At 42.1% G+C, this 18,720-nt stretch overlaps 1 protein-coding gene across 7 annotated transcripts in view; it reads left to right on the forward strand.

Annotated features, from left to right (window-relative positions):
* LOC118360217 (MORN repeat-containing protein 1-like) overlaps positions 1-18,720 on the forward strand; it is a 110,404-nt gene that overhangs the window by 17,455 nt on the left and 74,229 nt on the right. For 6 of the 7 annotated variants that reach the window (XR_004820828.2, XM_035739484.2, XM_035739486.2 and 3 more), the window contains one exon: positions 7,084-7,155. The exons of the other annotated variant lie outside the window; for it this stretch is intronic. Coding sequence is in view for 5 of the 6 variants with exons in the window: in XM_035739484.2 (XP_035595377.1) it covers positions 7,084-7,155 (72 nt within the window). In the remaining variant the exon portion in view is untranslated. The remainder of the gene's footprint in view (positions 1-7,083; positions 7,156-18,720) is intronic. 7 annotated transcript variants of the gene reach the window in all.

Consider the following 18,720-nt stretch of genomic DNA (forward strand, 5'->3'; position numbering starts at 1 on the left):
TGGCAGGCAAGATGTAGGGGTGATAAATATTTCATACGGGCGTCCATTAAAGACACAAGAGGCTCCTCTTCATCGAGATGAGAGGCCAGGCCTCCCGCTGTCTAGAATGTTAATGATTGTGTAGTGCAGTGGTAGAAGGGTGTGTGTGTGTAGGCGGGTTGAAGGGAGAAGGCAGGGGATCAGTGATATTCCAAACAGATGTTGTTGTGGTTTTTAAGTTAATTTGTGTTGTGCTGTTCGGTACACTCCATTGCTCTTGTCAATGTTCTGGGTGCTTGGGAGGATGGATCAGCTTTAATATTGCAAATAGATTGTGGCTTCTATCAATGTAATTTCCTGCATAATTTCAAATCCCCCATATATACTGTACATGCAGTTGAAAGTAGGTAGTTTACATACACTTAGGTTGGAGTCTTTAAAACTCGTTTTTCAACCACTCCACACATTTCTTGTTAACAAACTATAGTTTTGGCAAGTCGGTTAGGACATCTACTTTGTGCATGACACAAATTTTTCCAACATTTATTTACAGACAGATTATTTCACTTATAATTCACTGTATCACAATTCCAGTGGGTCAGACGTTTACATACACTAAGTTTACTGTGCCTTTAAACAGCTTGGAAAAATCCAGAAAATGATGTCATGTCTTTAGAAGCATCTGATAGGCTAATTGACATAATTTGATTCGATTGGAGGTGTACCTGTGGATGTATTTCAAGGCCTACCTTCAAACTCAGTGCCTCTTTTCTTGACATCATGGGAAAATCAAAAGAAATTGGCCAAGACCTCAGGAAAACAAATTGTAGACCTCCACAAGTCTGGTTCATCCTTGGGAGCAATTTCCAAATGCCTGAAGGTAACACGTTCATCTGTACAAACAATAGTACGCAAGTATAAACACCATTGGACCACGCAGCCGTCCTACCTCTCAGGAAGGGGACTCATTCTGTCTCCTAGAGATGAATGTACTTTGCGTTAAAGTACAAATCAATGCCAGAACAACAGCAAAAGACCTTGTGAAGATGCTGGAGGAAATGAGTACAAAAGTATCTATATCCACAGTAAAATGAGTCCTATATCGACATAACCTGAAAGGCCACTCGGCAAAGAAGAAGCCACTGCTCCAAAACCGCCATTAAAAAAACCCAGACTACAGTTTGCAACTGCACATGGGGACAAAAAACATACTTTTTGGAGAAATGTCCTCTGGTCTGATGAAACAAAAATAGAACTGTTTGGCCATAATGACCATCGTTATGTTTGGAGGAAAAAGGAAGAGGCTTGCAAGCCAAAGAACACCATGCCAACCGTGAAGCATGGCGGTGGCAGCATCATGTTGTGAGGGTGCTTTGCTGCAGGAGGGACTGGTGCACTTAACAAAATAGATGGCGTTCAAGGAAGGAAAATGATGTGGATATATTAAAGCAACATCTCAAGACATTAGTCAGGAAGTTAAAATCTTTGTTGCAAATGGGTCTTCCAAATGGACAATGACCCAAAGCATACTTCCAAAGTTGTGGCAAAATGGCTTAGGACAACAAATTCAAGATATTGGAGTGGCCATCACAATGCCCTGACCTCAATCCTATAGAAAATTTGTGGGCAGAACTGAAAAAGCGTGTGCGAGCAAGGAGGCCTACAAACCTGACTCAGTTACACCAGCTATGTCAGGAGGAATGGGTCAGAATTCACCTAACCTATTGTGGGAAGCTTGTGGAAGGCTACCCAAAACGTTTGACCCAAGTTAAACAATTTAAAGGCAATGATTCCAAATACTGATTGAGTGTATGCAAACGTCTGACCCACTGGGAATGTGATGAAAGAAATGAAAGCTAAAATACATCTCTATACTATTACATCTCACATTTTTTAAATAAAGTGGTGATCCTAACTGTCGTAAGATTGGGAATTTTTACTAGGATTAAATGTCAGGTTTTGTGAAAATTTGTTTAAGTGTATTTGGCTAAGGTGTATGTAAACTTCCGACTTCAACTGTATATAGGTTTTTTATAAATAAACTCAGCAAAAAAAGAAGCGTCCTCACTGTCAACTGCGTTTATTTTCAGCAAACTATTTAAATATTAAATATTTGTATGAACATAAGATTTAACTGAGACCATAAACTGAACAAGTTCCACAGAAATGTGACTAACAGAAATGGAATAATGTGTCCCTGAACAAAGGGGGGGGGGGGTCAAAATAAGTAACAGTCAGTATCTGGTGTGGCCACCAGCTGCATTAAGTACTGCAGTGCATCTCCTCCTCATGGACTGCACCAGATTTGCCAGTTCTTGCTGTGAGATGTTACCCCACTCTTCCACCAAGGCACCTACAAGTTCCCGGACATTTCTGGGGGAATGGCCCTAGCCCTCACCCTCCGATCCAACAGGTCCCAGACGTGCTCAATGGGATTGACATCTGGGTTCTTCGCTGGCCATGGCAGAACACTGACATTCCTTTCTTGCAGTAAATCACCCACAGAACAAGCAGTATGGCTGGTGGCATTGTCATGCTAGAGGGTCATGTCAGGATGAGCCTGTAGGAAGGGTACCACATGAGAGAGGAGGATGTCTGCCCTGTAACGCACAGCGTTGAGATTGCCTGCAATGACAACAAGCTCAGTCCACTGTTACTAGGCCGTCATTGAAAATAAGAATTTGTTCTTAACTGACTTGCCTAGTTAAATAAAGGTAAAATAAAAAAACCTGGAATGCTTTTCCAGCAGTCTGGAAGGAGTTCCCACATATGCTGAGCACTTGTTGGCTACCTTTCCTTCTCTCTGTGGTCCGACTCATCCCAAACCATCTCAATTGGGTTGAGGTCGGGGGATTGTGTAGGCCAGGTCATTTGATACAGCACTCCATCACTCGTCTTCCTGTTTATAGTCCCACTAAGCCCAAACCAGATGGGATGGCGTATCGCTGCTGAATGTTGTAGTAGTCATGCTGGTGTGCCTCAAATTCTAAGTAAAACACAGACAATGTCTGCAGCAAAGTACCCCCACACCATAACACCACCTCCATGCTTTACGATGGGAATGCAGAGATCATCTGTTCACCCACACTGCATCTCATAAAGACACGGAGGTTGGAACAAAACTTCTCCAATTTGGAGTCCAGCGCAAAGGACAAATTTGCAACAGCCTTTTGTCCATAGCTTGTGTTTCTTGGCCCAAGCAAGTCTCCTCTTCTTATTGGTGTTCTTTAGTAGTGGTTTCTTTGCAGCAATTCGACCACGAAGGCCTGATTCACACAGTCTCCTCTGAACAGTTTATGTTGAGATGTGTCTGTTACTTGAACTCTGTGAAGCATTTATTTGGGCTGCAAGTTCTGAGGCTGGTCACTCTAATGAACTTATCCTCTGCAGCAGAGGTAACTCAGGGTCTTCCATTCCTGTGGCGGTCCTCATGAGAGCCAGTTTCATCATAGAGCTCAATGTTTTTAGCAACTGCACTTGAAGAAACTTTCAAAGTTCTAGAAATTTTCCGTATTGACTGACCTTCATGTCTTAAAGTAATGATGGACTGTCATTTCCCTTTGCTTATATGAGATGTTCTCGCCATAATATGGACTTGGTCTTTTACCAAATAGGGGCTATCTTTTATATACCCCCCTGCCTTGTCACAACACAACTGATTGACTCAAATGCATTAAGAAGGAAAGAAATTCCACAAATGAACTTTTAACAATGCAATGCATTAACGAGTGACTTCATTATGAAGCTAGTTGAGAGAATGCCAGAAGGGTGTCTGTTTAAAGAACCTCAAATATAAAATATATTTGTTTAACACTTTTTTGGTTACTACATGATTCCATTTGTGTTATTTCCTAATTTTGATGTCTTTACTATTATTATATAATATAGGAAATAATGCAAATAAAGAAAAAATGTTGAATGAGTGTGTTTTAAAACTTTTCACCGGTAGTGTATTTAAAAGAAACCATCTACATGCAGATCGGTTTGGGCAATTTGCACATTCGGATCAAAATTATTATTAAATAAAATCATCACCCTTTTTGAGTTTCTTTGCCCATGGTAGAAGTATATTTCACCCCCACAGTCCTTTTCCACACATCTCTAAAGTTGTTGAATGCGTTTCCTATAAACAATCGATATTATATTCCTTCTCTTTTAGCCAGGAAAATACCGATCGTCTTATCTGCTAAGCCCTTACAATTATACTCGGCTATACTTATTTCACCATTTACCATAATGATATTCAAGTTTCAATTCTATTTATCATTATATATGTTTGTAAACTTACCATTAAAATGTACCACAATGATTGAGTGTCTATATACTGTATCTGTACCATGATATTTGCACAGCAACTGAGTCAACCTTCAATTGTTCTCCGCTATTGTCATCCCAGTGACTGGCAGACCACCCCTGTCCACCTGTATCCTATGGCCTTTGAGAGATTGGGACCCGTCCTTTAAAAAGAGCACACAGTGCCATCCACAGAACAGAAGCAGATTAACTGCCAGAAGTATTTACAAAACACTCACTTCCGTTGTATTGTATACTGTTATTACAAAAAATATATATGTAAAAAAAATCTTCCATAGCTTAATTTATTTCCTCAATTAACAAACACTAATATGTAGGAACTTCATACGAAGGATTGTTATCTATAACCAGGACCGGCATTACAAAAATATATTTTTTTGTCAAGCACGGATTATTTTGGGAAACAATTATTGTGATTCATCCTATACTGTCCTTGACATCATTACCCCTTAGCAACAGATGTGGGATACATACACACCCTTCCTCCACAAACAACCACAAGCTCAGATGTTCAACAGTTGTTCCATCCCCGAGCCCAACTCAACAGAAGACTTGACGTGTGAATGCATATACAATTGTAGCCGTTTGAGAAGGCATGCAAAATTTGAGCAAGAATGGGGAGATTTGCTTAACCAATGTCAAGTCCTGGCCGATGGAGCTCAGATACACTCCTGAAACACAAACACACGCTGGTCCCCCGTTGTTACCATTTTCCCAAGTGTCTCTGAGTAGTCAGACCTTTTGATTATATTGTGCCGCCAGGGCCACAATCATTCCCCCTCTCTGATTGTCTGAGTGTGACCCCCTCCCCATGGGTTACTGCAGCTAGTGTTGCCAGCATTGCCACTACCTGGGTGGGGGTTTCCAGCGGAATTCCCACCAGCTAGGTACAAGGTCGTCAAGGTTCTTACTAGCAGCTTTGAGAAATCCTTGTATATTATGCTTACCCTCCCGGGGGCTTTGGCTCTGTTGGACCAACACTGCCAGGCAGGCTCAGACTGTTGAGGATGCTGCTTTAGTGAGTCTCTGACCACGTTTATCTTTGTCTTGGCTGCGTATAGGCTACTTGCAGTAAGCCTATAAAACAGATAAGGAGTTCTCCTTAGTGTGTGGGTCGCTCAGATGGGTGTCTAGGGTACAGGGTTCACCGTTCCATCATGATAGGACAATAAATAAATAGACTTTGTAATTTATTTTTAAATGTGTATCCCATATCTGCACAGAATGTAAAACTCTCACAACTCTTGTTCGCAGACACTGGCATTTGCAACCATTTTCCCTTTTTTCAGTCACTTAACTCACACTTTTCCAATCACAAAAACACACACCCCATCTTCCATTACAACCACACTCGCCCACATATACACCCGCACATACCCACATTGTGCCGTCTATGTCCTCTGTTTGGTGTGTTTTTATCTCTACTATGTTGATTCCTACTTCATTTTGGGCTTTTGAGTACTTTTGTGTTCCAGTGCCTTATATTTGAAGATTGGATCATTATTGAAATAATAATATTCTTCTATCTTTAATCTGTTTATAAATACTCTAAATTATTTTACAACATTCCCTATTTTGAATGGTATATTGTATTTGTAGTTTATTTCTTCATCAATTTATGTATTTTATTATTTTTAGTTAATTATTATTATTATTATTATTTTTTTTACAATTCCTACCGTGAATAGTATTGGGTGTTCCATTATTCTACTCCTCTATGGGAACTTTGTAATATTTAGAATAGCCATGGAGTATCTCAGAACAGCTGGTTATCAATGTACAGTTTATCTACTGCGAGAGCTGCACGTTTCCCTTTTAGTCTATTCGCTTTGAAGAGTGGGGACAGAACTTTGCGCCGTTCTGCAATTTCCTTCGGGAACTGATCATTCATGACTATCTTCGTGCCAGCGAGTCTTTTGCCCAGGTTTTTAACCATTATTTTTATCCTTAAAGAATGCAAATTTGGCAACAATCGGGTGCTCGTTTCTCTGTCCGAAAAGATGTACACTTTTGATTTTGTTGACAGTATTGCCTGGGATTTGTTACTCTCTCTGGGTCCTCATTCTCTATAATACTGTTAATAGCATATCTTCTCTCATAGATCTAGTCTGTATTTCAAGTAAGGCTTCTCTCAGAAACATGTTCTTTAACATCCGTTTCAATAGTATGGACTGTAGCGTTTAGATTTTTTGTTTCTTTCTCTATTGTCGTAGACTTTTCGTCACTCACCTCGAGGCTCGACTTTAACTCCTGTATATCTTTACCGACTAGTTCAAGTATGCCCAACTTATCATTCATCGTCTTTAGCAAGACGGTCTCTACACTTCTAAATTTAGTGTTTTGTGTTGTTATCCAGATTGCAGCTTATTGCCCACGAGTATGTGGAGTGAAGTGCTAATATTTAGTCAGATTTACAGATATTGAATATAACATTTTTATCTTGAGGCATTCTGTTCCGCTGTCTTCAGTCTGCCATTGTTCTTCCCTACACTGTCCTGCTTGGTGGTGTTTTGTTTTGTGAGGGAAGTGTATTCAAAATCCATTAATAGTATCCATGATATTATAGCCAGCCCTACGCATTCCATTTCCCTGACCAAACTGAGACACTGTCACTCTATGGCCTGCAGAGTTCTGATTCTGTGTTCTTCTGAATTTTGCAGATAATGACGATATACTATCTGGACATGATGCATTATATTATATATATACCAGAGCCTTATCGATATACTATCCAGTAGTGTATTATATTGTATGGACCATGATAGAGTTGAGTGTGCTTCCTCTGCTCAGGAAAGGAAGTGCGTGGGGAGCAGAATCAGTCAGGAGAAGGGGAATCGACCACCATCACCGAGTTCTTCTCAGGTAATTATGCCTCTCGTTAACACATCTGCGTCTTTAACTTCTTCAAGATTCATGAAAATAGTTTGGAGATCTGGATTGCCATATAAGTTATAGGCTAGAGTTGGCAGGAGGGTCCATCAAGTTCACTACCTTAAAACCTTTAAAATGTAATTGTCAAAATGTAGATTTACACCTAAATAGACGTACCCAAAAGTAATTATTTACCGAGAGGGCCATAAACAATACGTAGTAATGCTTATACTGTCTGAAAGATTAAAATCTCACCTTTTCTGGTAAAACATAGTTATAAATTGCTGAGATGTAGTCACATTTACGGACACAAGCTCAAGTACACAGTACAAATATGAAAAATTACATGGGAATAGGACCGATTTGAAATGCTTTCTAAATATAGTAACAATCAAATTATAAACTACTTAAAACATTTCACCTTTCTTATAACTGTAATACTAATATGATCATACCTAGTGAGAGTACAAAATTGGCACCATTTCATATAACTGATGACCGAGTATTTCTGCCCAGCGTCCTCTGAGCGAAGCACAGACGCCATTCAAATGCCTGCTGACTCGTTGAAAGTGGTCTTGTTAAAATTCTACAAAATGATTTTGTATTTTTTCTTGTTGAGAAAAATCCAGTTGATACTGCATTTGCTGCAATCGCTAGAGTCTCTGGGTTAATAACACATATTGTTAGCGGAGCTGCAAGGTTCACAGCAAGGGGAGTTTAATCCTTTGTCTGGATAGGCCCGAAAATGTAACTTGTCGCTCTCTATGAGGTGTCAGATTTCACATACTCCATCTCAGATGAGTGCCGAGAACTGCATGCGAAGCGGGACAACCGAAGGTGTCACGGCCAAAGTGCAATCATTGGATAATAAAATGGATGAGCTCCGATCAAAACTAACCTACCAACGGGACATTTAAAAACGAATATCTTGTGTTTCACCGAGTCGTGGCAAAATGACGACATGGATAACATACAGCTGCTTGGGTTTTTCGTGCATCGGGAAGATAGGACAGCTGCCTCCTGTAAGACAAGGGCTGGCGGTCTGTATCTATTTGTAAATAACAGCTGGTGCACGAAATCTAATATTAAGGAAGTCTCAAGGATTTGCTCGCCTGAGGTAGAGTATCCGGGATTCTTCCGATGGTATTGAGGAGTAAACAACATCAGTCACTGGCTAGAAGCACAAACATTTTGCTAAACTCGCATTAACATCTGCTAACCATGTGTATGTGACCAATAACATTTGATTTGGTTTCGTCAATAAGTGCATTCGACGCTTGTCGGGTGTGGCATGGCTTTCAAACTATTTCGGACTACAAAGGGAAGCACGTCTACGATCTGCCCAGTGACACGAGCCTACAAGATGAGCTAAATGACTTCTATGCTCACTTCGAGGCAAGCAACACTGAAGCATGCATGAGAGCACTAGCTGTTCCGGACGATTGTGTGATCCCGCTCTCCGTAGCTGATGTGTGTAAGACCTTTAAACAGGTCAACATTCACAAGGCTGCAGTGCCAGACGGATTACCAGGACGTGTCTTCACTGATATTTTCAACCTGTCCCTGTAACACCAACATTTTTCAAGCAGACCACTAGTCCCTGTGCCCAAGAACCCCAAGGTAAACTGCCTAAATGACTACCGACCCAAGGCACTCCCGTCTGTAGCCATGAAGTGCTTTGAAAGGCTGGTCATGGCTCACATCAACACAGTTTATCCCAGGAATCCTAGACCCACCCTAATTTGCATATCGCCCAACAGATCTACAGATGACACAATCTCTATTGCACTCCACACTGCCCTTTCCCACCTGGACAAAACAAACATCTACGTGAGAATGCTGTTCATTGACTACAGCTCAGCGTTCAACATCATAGTGAAGTCAAAGCTCATTGCTAAGCTAAGGACCCTGGGACTAAGCACCTCCCTCTGCAACTGGATCCTGGACATCCTGACGTCCCCCGCCAGGTGGTGAGGGTAGGTAGCAACACATCCGCCACGCTGATCCTCAACACGGGGGCCCCTCGGGTGTGAGTGCTCAGTCCCCTCCTGTAATCCCTGTTCACTCATGACTGCACGGCCAGGCACGACTCCAACACCATCATTAAGTTTTCCGACGACACAACAGTGGTAGGCCTGATCACCAACAACAATGAGACAGCCTGTAGGGAGGAGGTCAGAGACCTGGCAGTGTGGTGCCAGGATAACAGCCTCTCGCTCCACGTAAGTAAGACAAAGGAGATGATCGTGGACTACAGAAAAAGGAGGGCTGAGCACGCCCCCATTCTCATCGATAAGGCTGTATTGGAGCAGGTTGAGATCTTCAAGTTCCTTGGTGTCCACATCACCAACAAACTATCATGGTCCAAACACACTAAGACAGTTGTGAAGAAGACACGACAACACCTATTCCCCCTCAGAATACTGAAAAGATTAGGCATGGGTCCTCAGATCCTCAAGAAGTTCTACTGCTGCACCATCAAGAGCATCCCCCCCCACACACACACACATTTTTACGCTGCTGCTGTTTGCTGTTTTTTATCTATGCATAGTCACTTTACCTCTAGCAAAATGTATATTTTACCTCAACTAAACTGTGCCCCCTCACATTGAATCTGTACCGGTACCCCCCTGTATATAGTCTCGCTACTGTTATTTTATTGTTGCTCATTAATTATGTTATTTTTCTCTATTTATTTAGACTTTTTTTGACATCACTTTATTTTAGTAAATACTTTAACACTTATTTTTCTTAACTGCGTTGTTGTGTAAGGGTTTGTAAGTAAGCATTTCACTGTAAAGGTCTGACACCTGTTGTATTTGGCGCATGTGACATAATATTTGATTGGATTGGATTTTGAAATGGGGAACTAAACGTTTTTAAATGGTGAAAGCCTATATTAACATGGGGAGCACCAAAAGAGGCTTCCGTGGCAAGTGTGCCCTTCCGGCCTAGAATTTCTGGATTTTAGGGGCAAAGGCCATTTTGCCTTCAAATGGTACCCGATATCTTCCAGGGCATCAAGGCCATCTGCTAGGCCAGCATCAAGGCCATCTGCTAGGCCAGCCATTAACCGAAATATCCAATTATATTGATTTGAAAATCAAAAAACACTAGCTAAGAATCTATATAAACGTACAAAAATACAGCTACAGCTTGCTTGAAAATGTAGCCAAACTTTAATGAGACTTTTAATGACATGTATACTGTATAGGCTAAACGCTTGTCAAGTTTGAGAAATATAACATAGGATCATTATTAATATTAACATTTAAAGGCTTCTGTTGACATACTCGAGGCCTGTTACGCACTGCAACCTCAGTCATCTTGCAATCTGAGCAGAGACGGTCAACATCTTGAAACCATAGACGTAATGTTTCACCAACTGTACTTGTACTTAGAGGATTATTTGAAAAACAATTCCTCATATTGAACCCAGAATTGCGGTCATGTTCTCTACTGTCTTTTGTTGTCCAGCAGCCAAAGACACAATCCGAGTCATATTAACAACCCATCTTTAGATCTTACCTCTCTCTACATTTCTAAAGGATATTTTCGTCTGTCATATGAAACGCTTGCATTTGCAGTGTGCTTTTCAATCATTTAATTTTGGAACATTTGCGCTTATAGACAACTGCCGTGCGCACATTGCTGCGTTCATAATGTGAAGAAAGCCTAACAGTTTATCGTTCTGATCTGTAGCAGCAGCCTCATTTGCTTTTAAAAGTTGTATTTTATGTACAGTTGTATTCATTTGGGATCTATCATCCCACAACTGTCCCAGTTGAGTCTGTTATTTATTTCTCTCACAGAATGACAAGCTGACCAATAGAATAGGTACTTTTGCACTATGGAGGAAAGTGGATTGACATACAGTAGGTTTGTGCTTTTGCTGTTTGTTACTCATCTTGTTGGCTGACACAAAGTAAATGTGGACAGTTCTTCTAACATCTTCACTATGCACCTTGGAATTGGATAAGGACGTGTGCCGTTGCATCCCCGATTTTTCCGTCTTCACTTGTAGCCTACTCCGGAGCTGCTAGGCCTTTTGGAAAGGAACCGATCATGTGACTGCATTGGCTTATCAGAATTGAGATATCTCAAGTGAGCCACCTGAGTGATAGGTGCTTTGGAGCACTGCGATTGGCAGTCGGGAGAAGGGAATTATAATTATTATATTCAGCCCAAGGGCACAATGGCCACTTTTTCCGCAAGGCATGGATTGTTTTTGGGGACATTACAACCACACAAGGGGTCATCGGCGGCCATAGCCGTCGTTGCCACTGGGAAATTCGAGGCCTGGTGCCCTCTATCCAATTATATGGGTACATTTTGATAGACAGCAGAATTCTGAGGAGAGTCCTTTCTCAACCTCACCACCAATCTAATTTTTAGTCTGAACAATGTTCCTCCCTATGGTCGCTTAGTCCTCTAGTTAAGTCGTTATTGACAGCATTAAGATGTTCTCTTGGAATTAAGTGAAAGTACAGTATTTTCCTCTTCAGGGGCTCTTTTGCGGCCCTTGTTTTTTGACCGATTTACAGTTGTTTGTTCTCTGTTGTCCAAGGTCTGAGGATCAATGCTATTTGATCGAGCCTGATCTTTTCTTCGAGTCGAGAACTTGCGCTTATCTCTGTTCAAAGTGCCACTGATAGTGAAAATCCATCGAGGCTCTCTTCAGACAGCACGAGCAGCTATTTTACTTTCTCTCTCTCTCTCTCTCTTGCTTCCCAAGCGCATCTCCCATTCATTTGCACTGAACAACAGTGGACTGCGCAGGGCTTCGCCCGCAAAGTTCAAAGGAAGCCCTCTCAGTTAAGTGGAAATGCACAGGGGATGATAATTCACTGCTCTCCATGCTGCGAGAGAGAAAGAGGGAGGGAGAGAGGATGAAGTAAGTAATGGAGTAACTGAGAAGGAGAGAAAGGAGTAAGTAAATGAGATGAAAAGGAGAGATGAAGGGCAGAGAAGTAGGAGAAAGAGGGAGTAATTAAGAGTTTACAGAAGCAGCACAACTGAGTACATTCATGACTACTAAAACAGAGCTTAAATTGTATTCACTTGGATAAAGTATCAGGACATAGAAATGGGAGTGAGAGGGAGAGAGAGGCAGTGCAAGAGACCAAGATGAATTGCGAGGACGTGTGTTTGTTTGTACGCACGGGTGTGTGTGCGCGTGTGTGTGTCAAAAGAGAGAAGAAGGTCAGAGCGCCGGCGAGGCTGCTTCCGTCTCGCCTCGTTAATTTCCTGACGGCCTCGGCTCATTTCGCAGCAGTTAAGCTAGGTGAGAAAGCAACTGACCCCTACGGCTAATCCCCCCCCCGCTGCCACCTGCCCCATCTCTCTCTCCCTCATACCTCTTTCACTGTCCCTCTTTCATTCTCTCTCCCTTCTCTCACTCTCTCTCTCCCCTCTTTCTCTACCACTCTCTTTCTCTCTCCCCCTCTCTCTCTTTATACCACCCCTCTCTTCCTCTCCATCTCTGTATATGGTTGCTGTGTTTTCACTCCCATAGGAGCTGCAGCTTCATCAAGTCGAGTAGTATAAGAAAGGGCATCATCATTAGGTTAGTCCCTGATCGTCCCCCCCCCCCTAAGTAATTATCCCTCGCCTAGACTCTGGCAGCAGACATAATTGATTTAATGGAGTGTTCTCTCTCTCCACTTCTTTTACGATGCTCAGGAGTATGTTTTCTCTTGTTAAAGATTGGGATACATTTTTTTATTAATGGCGTACAACACTGCATAACACTTTTATTGAAATCTGAATGGGATTTAATGTGGAGTGTAAATGGTTAATGTCATAACTGGAGATCCTTTTGTTAGGGGTGTTCTGTATTTCATCTGCTTATTTATTTCTGTATCAAGGAGAGAATGTTTCTCTCACCATAGAAAAGACCCAGAGACATTGGAGGTGTCAATTTGAAACGATTATAACATTTTATCAGTACAGTACATCACACATAAAAGGCCCATAGCCATTTCAGAGAGATTTATTTACCGAAGGTGCCATTGACGGGCATTAAAACACAGAATTTACAGTTTTCCATCTGGTTTTATAATACTTCTGGTCAAATATGTGTGAAAAATCCAATTATGTTTTATTGATCATCAAAACTATCTGGAAGCTTTGGCCTTGAATTTATGAGAGTGGGGTGCAGACGTGATTCAGACCTAATAAATCAAGGTAATTTCAGTTGGCCTCCAGAGGTGGGGTGCTTGTAGAGGTGAGCCTCTACCTCCTCCATCCATCCATCTTTTCCTCTCTCTTTCACCCTCTCTCTGATGATTTAATCATGGCGTTCGCTTAGGGATCATACCTTGAAAATGATGTATATCTTAAAGGGTGCCCGGTCGACTGGAACAGAAAACAGACATGCATTTAAATGTCCCTCCAAATTCTTCATCCTTTTTATACCTTCATTGATAGATGTTGAACCTGGTAAGTAATGTTAAAGAAGCAACACTCTACTCTACCGTAATGGCTTTTACCTGGCTGTGGCTTAAGACGAACGGTCGTTATTGTGGTTTAGAGGGATTCCATATGAAACCAGGACAAAAAATGACAGGATTTGGGGGATTTTCATGACATTTATATCTAAAAGCATAATTGAGAAATAATGTATCAAAGTTGGCATACTTCTGACATTTTGGCCTTACCTTGGCCTCCTTTAAGACTCCATAATATTTCATCTGTAGGTGCTACAAAGCAGCAATTGGTGTCAAATGAAGCTTTACCACTTGCTCTGTAATATGAGTAGTATTTTGATTTCAGTAACATTTTGTTTTACATTAATTTATGAATATTGTAAAATATTAACATGAATATTGAAAAAACACATTTTATGATTGACATTATGATCCAATTTAAGCATTACAACAGAGTGAATGTGAAAATGGATTCAAAATGGACACCCTATGCTGGTAATTTGCAGGATGCACAATGATACGAGTAAAAGAAGGGCTGTGATTGGTTACATTGCCTTCTATTCTAATTTCTCTGTATAAAATGGGCCATAACTTTAAAACTAGCAGAGATCCCACTCTGAAACTTTGATATACCCATAGAATATGTTCAACAATATAGAATAATTAGCAAAATCCAAAATAGTTTGTTTTCAATATTCATTTTCTTTTTAAAATGTTTTAATCAATGTAAAAAAAATATATATTTTATTGAAATTAAAATACTCATACTGTATTACAGTGCAAGCGGTAGAACTTTGACACCAATGTTTGCTTTGTACACTGAACAAAAATATAAATGCAACATGCAACAATTTCAAAGATTTTACTGAGTTACAGTTCAAAGGAAATCAGTCAATTTGAAATATTTTTTGGGGGCCATAATCGATAGATTTCACATGACTGGGTGGCAGGTAGCCTAGTGTTTAGAGCGTTGGGCCAGTAACCGAAAGGTTGCTAGATTGAATCTCCGAGCTGACAAGGTAAAAATCTGTTGTTCTGCCCCTGAACAAGACAGTTAACTCACCATTCCCTGGGCGCTGAAGACGATTATGGCAGCCTCTCGCACCTGCTCCTTCGGATAGACTTGATCAGGTTGATGATTGTGGCCTGTGGAATGTTGTCCCACTCCTCTGCAATGGCTGTGCGAAGTTGCTGGATATTGGCGGGAACTGGAACACGCTGTTGTACTCGTCCATCCAGAGCGTCCAAAACATGCTCAATGAGGTGACATGTCTGGGTATGCAGGTCATGGAAGAACTGAGACATTTTCAGCTTCCAGGAATTGTGTACAGATCCTTGCGACATGGGACCGTTAATTATCATGCTGAAACATGAGGTGATGGTGGTGGATGAATGGCACGACAATGGGCCTCAGGATCTCATCATGGTATCTCTGTGCATTCAAATCGCTATCAGTAAAGTGCAATTGTGTTTGTTGTCTGTAGCTTTTGACTGCCCATACCATAACCTCACCACTACCATGGGGCACTCTGTTCACAATGTTGACTTCAGCAAACTGCTTGCCCACCTGATGCCATCTGCCCAGTACTGTTGAAACCTGGATTCATCCGTGAAGAGCGCACTTCCTCAGCGTTTCGGGGGCCATTGAAGGTTAGCATTTGCCCACTGAGGTCGGTTACGACGCCAGTCAGGTCAAGACCCGGGTGAGGACAACAAGCACTCAAATTAGCTTCCCTGAGACTGTTTCTGACAGTTTGTGCAGAAATGATTCAGTTGTGCAAATCCACAGTTTTGTAACTGATCTCAGACGATCCCACAGGTGAGGTCCTGGGCTGGCGTGGTTACATGTGTTGTGAGGCCGTTTGGACGTACTGCCAAATTCTCTAAAACAACGTTGGAGGTGGCTTATGGTAAAGAAATAAACATGTAATTATCTGGCAACAGCTCTGGTGGGCATTCCTGCAGTCAGGATGCCAAATGCACACTCCCTCAACTGGAGACATCAAATTGTATTAGTCACATGTGCCGAATACAACAGGTGTCGTAGACCTTACAGAGAAATTATTTCTTACAAGCCCCTAACCAACAATGCAGTTAAAAAAATACAAATAAAAGTAACAAATAATTACACAGCAGCAGTAAAATAACAATAGTGAGGCTATATACAGGGGGTACCGGTACAGAGTCAAGGTGCGGGGGCACCGGTTAGCTGAGGTAATTGAGGTAATTTGTACATGTATGTAGAGTTATTAAGGTGACTATGCATAGATAATAACAGATTAGCAGCTGCGTAAAAGACAGGGGGGTCTTATGGCTTGGGGGTAGAAGCTGTTAAGACGCCTCTTGGACCTAGACTTGGCGCTCTGGTACCGCTTGCCGTACGGTAGCAGAGAGAACGGTCTGACTAGGGTGGCTGGAGTCTTTGGCAATTTTTAGGGCCTTCCTCTGACACCGCCTGGTATTGATGTCCTGGATGTCAGGAAGCTTGGCCCCAGTGATGTACTGGGCCGTACACACTACCCTATGTAGTGCCTTGCAGAGTAGTTGCCAATGGTGCCGCTGTAAAACCTTTTGAGGATCTGAGGACCCATGCCAAATCTCTCCTGAGGGGGAATAGGCTTTGTCGTGCCCTCTTCATTACGGTCTTGGTGTGCTTGGACCATTCTAGTTTGTTGTTGATGTGAACGTCAAGGAACTTGAAGCTCTCCTCCTGCACCCCGTCAACGAGAATGGGGGCGTGCTCGGTTATCCTTTTCCTGTAGTTCGCAATCATCTCCTTGGTCTTGATCACGTTGAGTGAGAGGTTGTTGTCCTGGCACCACACGGCCAGGTCTCTGAACTCTTCCCTACAGGCTGTCTCGTAGTTATCGGTGATCAGGCCTACCACTGTTGTGTCATCAGCAAACTTAATGGTAATCTTTCTGGCCTTGCGTCCTTGTGAATATTGACCTGTTTAAAGGTCTTACTCACAGCGGCTGCGGAGAGCGTGATCACACAGTCGTCCAGAACAGCTGATGCGCTCATGCATGTTTCAGTGTTATTTGCCTCGAAGCGAGCATAGAAGTAGTTTAGCTTGTCTGGTAGGCACTGTCTGGTAGGCACTGACACTGTTTTGATGGTTTGTCGGAGGGCATAGCAGGATTTCTTATAAGCTTCCAGGTTAGAGTCCTGCTCCTTGGAAGCGGCAGCTCTACCCTTTAGCTCAGTGTGGATTTTGCCTGTAATCCATGGCTTCTGGTCGGGGTATGTACGTACGGTCACTGTGGGGGCGACGTCATCGATGCACTTATTGATGAAGCCAATGACCGATGTGGTGTACTCCTCAATGCCATCGGAAGAATCCCAGAACATATTCCAGCCCGTGCTAGCAAAGCAGTCCTATAGTATAGCATCTGCTTCATCTGACCACTTTCTTATTGACCGAGTCACTGCTGCTTCCTGCTTACATTTTTGCTTGTAAGCAGGAATCAGGATGATAGAATTATGGTCAGATTTGCCTAAATGAGTATGAGGGAGAGCTTTGTACGCTTCTCTGTGTGTGGAGTAAAGGTGGTCTAACATGCTGATAGACATTTGGTAAAACAGATTTAAGTTTCCCTGCATTAAAGTCCCCGGCCACTAGGAGTGCGTTTTGGATGAGCGTTATTCTGTTTGCTAATGGCGAAATACAGCTCATTTGAGTTCCTTACATATATGCATAGCAGCAACATTATGTACAAAATAAGTAAAATAATTACTTGCAAAAAATGAAAACGCAATCGGTTAGGCGCACGTAAAACGTCAGCCATCTTCTCCGGCGCTGCCTCTCACATCTGTTGCGTTGTGTGACAGAACTCCACATTTTAGTGGCCTTTTATTTTCCCCAGCACAATGTGCACCTGTGTAATGATCATGCTGTTTAATCAGCTTCTTGATATGCCACACCTGTCAGGTAATGGGTTATCTTGGTAAAGGAGGCTGGGAAAAGACAGGAGCAGACAGGACAAACGCTGGTAAGCTTGACAAACAAGACAAATGGCAACAGACAAACAGAAAACACAGGTATAAGTACACGGGATAATGGAGAAGATGGGCAACACCTGGAGGGGGGTGGAGACAAGCACAAAGACAGGTGAAACTGATCAGGGCGTGACAACTTTACATGTTACATTTATATTTTTGTTAAGTGTAGCACCTCGGCCTACATTATGGAGTCTTAAATGAGACCTGGGTAAGGACAAACTGTCAGAAATATTCCTCATTTGATCAATTATTTATTAAATATGCTTTTTAGATACATCCTTATTCTAAACGGGATTAAATAAAACATTTTCCTCATCAATCTACACACAATACCCCATAATGACTAAGCAAAAACAGTTTATTTTATTTTTGTTTATATATTAAAAATAAAAACCTGATATTACATTTCCATAAGTATTCAGATCCTTTACCCAACTTTGTTGAAGCACCTTTGGCAGCGATTACAGCCTCAAGTCTCCTTGGGTATGACGCGGGTATGACGCTACAAGCTTTGCACACCGGTATTTGGGGAGTTTCTCAAGCACAGTCAGGTTGGATGGGGAGCATCGCTGCACAGTTATTTTCAGGTCTCTCCAGAGATGTTAGATCGGGTTCAAGTCTGGGCTCTGGCTGGGCCACTCAAGGACATTCAGAGACTTGTCCCGAAGCCACTCCTGCGTTGTCTTGGCTGTGTGCTTAGGGTCGTTGTCCTGTTGGAAGGTGAACTCACCTCCGGTTCAGTCTTCAGTGCCTTTCAGTTCACTTTTAGAAACACGAGTCTGTGACTTCAGGCTCATGCGATGGTGCCTGGAGATCAGGCCAGCATTGGAGAATACCATATCCGCCCTTGCTGAGACACTGAGGATGCTCAACACCCTTCAGGTGACTCTTGCCAGGTCTGGGCAGAGTGGTTGGCCTGAAGGTTTTTAGGCATATAACTTCCCAGATTCTAGAATGATTCTTTAGTTGTGGACACTACATCACCTCACTCCCGTTCTTGCTCTTGGTACTCCTCATCTTTGTCACCTTGATTATGCACCTGTTTTATCAGTTTCTTTCTGAAAACTCCATAACAGTAGCTCAAGCAAGGGTTTATAGCAGCACACAAGTAGCCTACATATGCATG

The sequence above is a fragment of the Oncorhynchus keta genome, chromosome 27 (genome assembly GCF_023373465.1).
Source record: "Oncorhynchus keta strain PuntledgeMale-10-30-2019 chromosome 27, Oket_V2, whole genome shotgun sequence".
In the NCBI taxonomy this organism is placed as follows: Eukaryota; Metazoa; Chordata; class Actinopteri; order Salmoniformes; family Salmonidae; genus Oncorhynchus; species Oncorhynchus keta.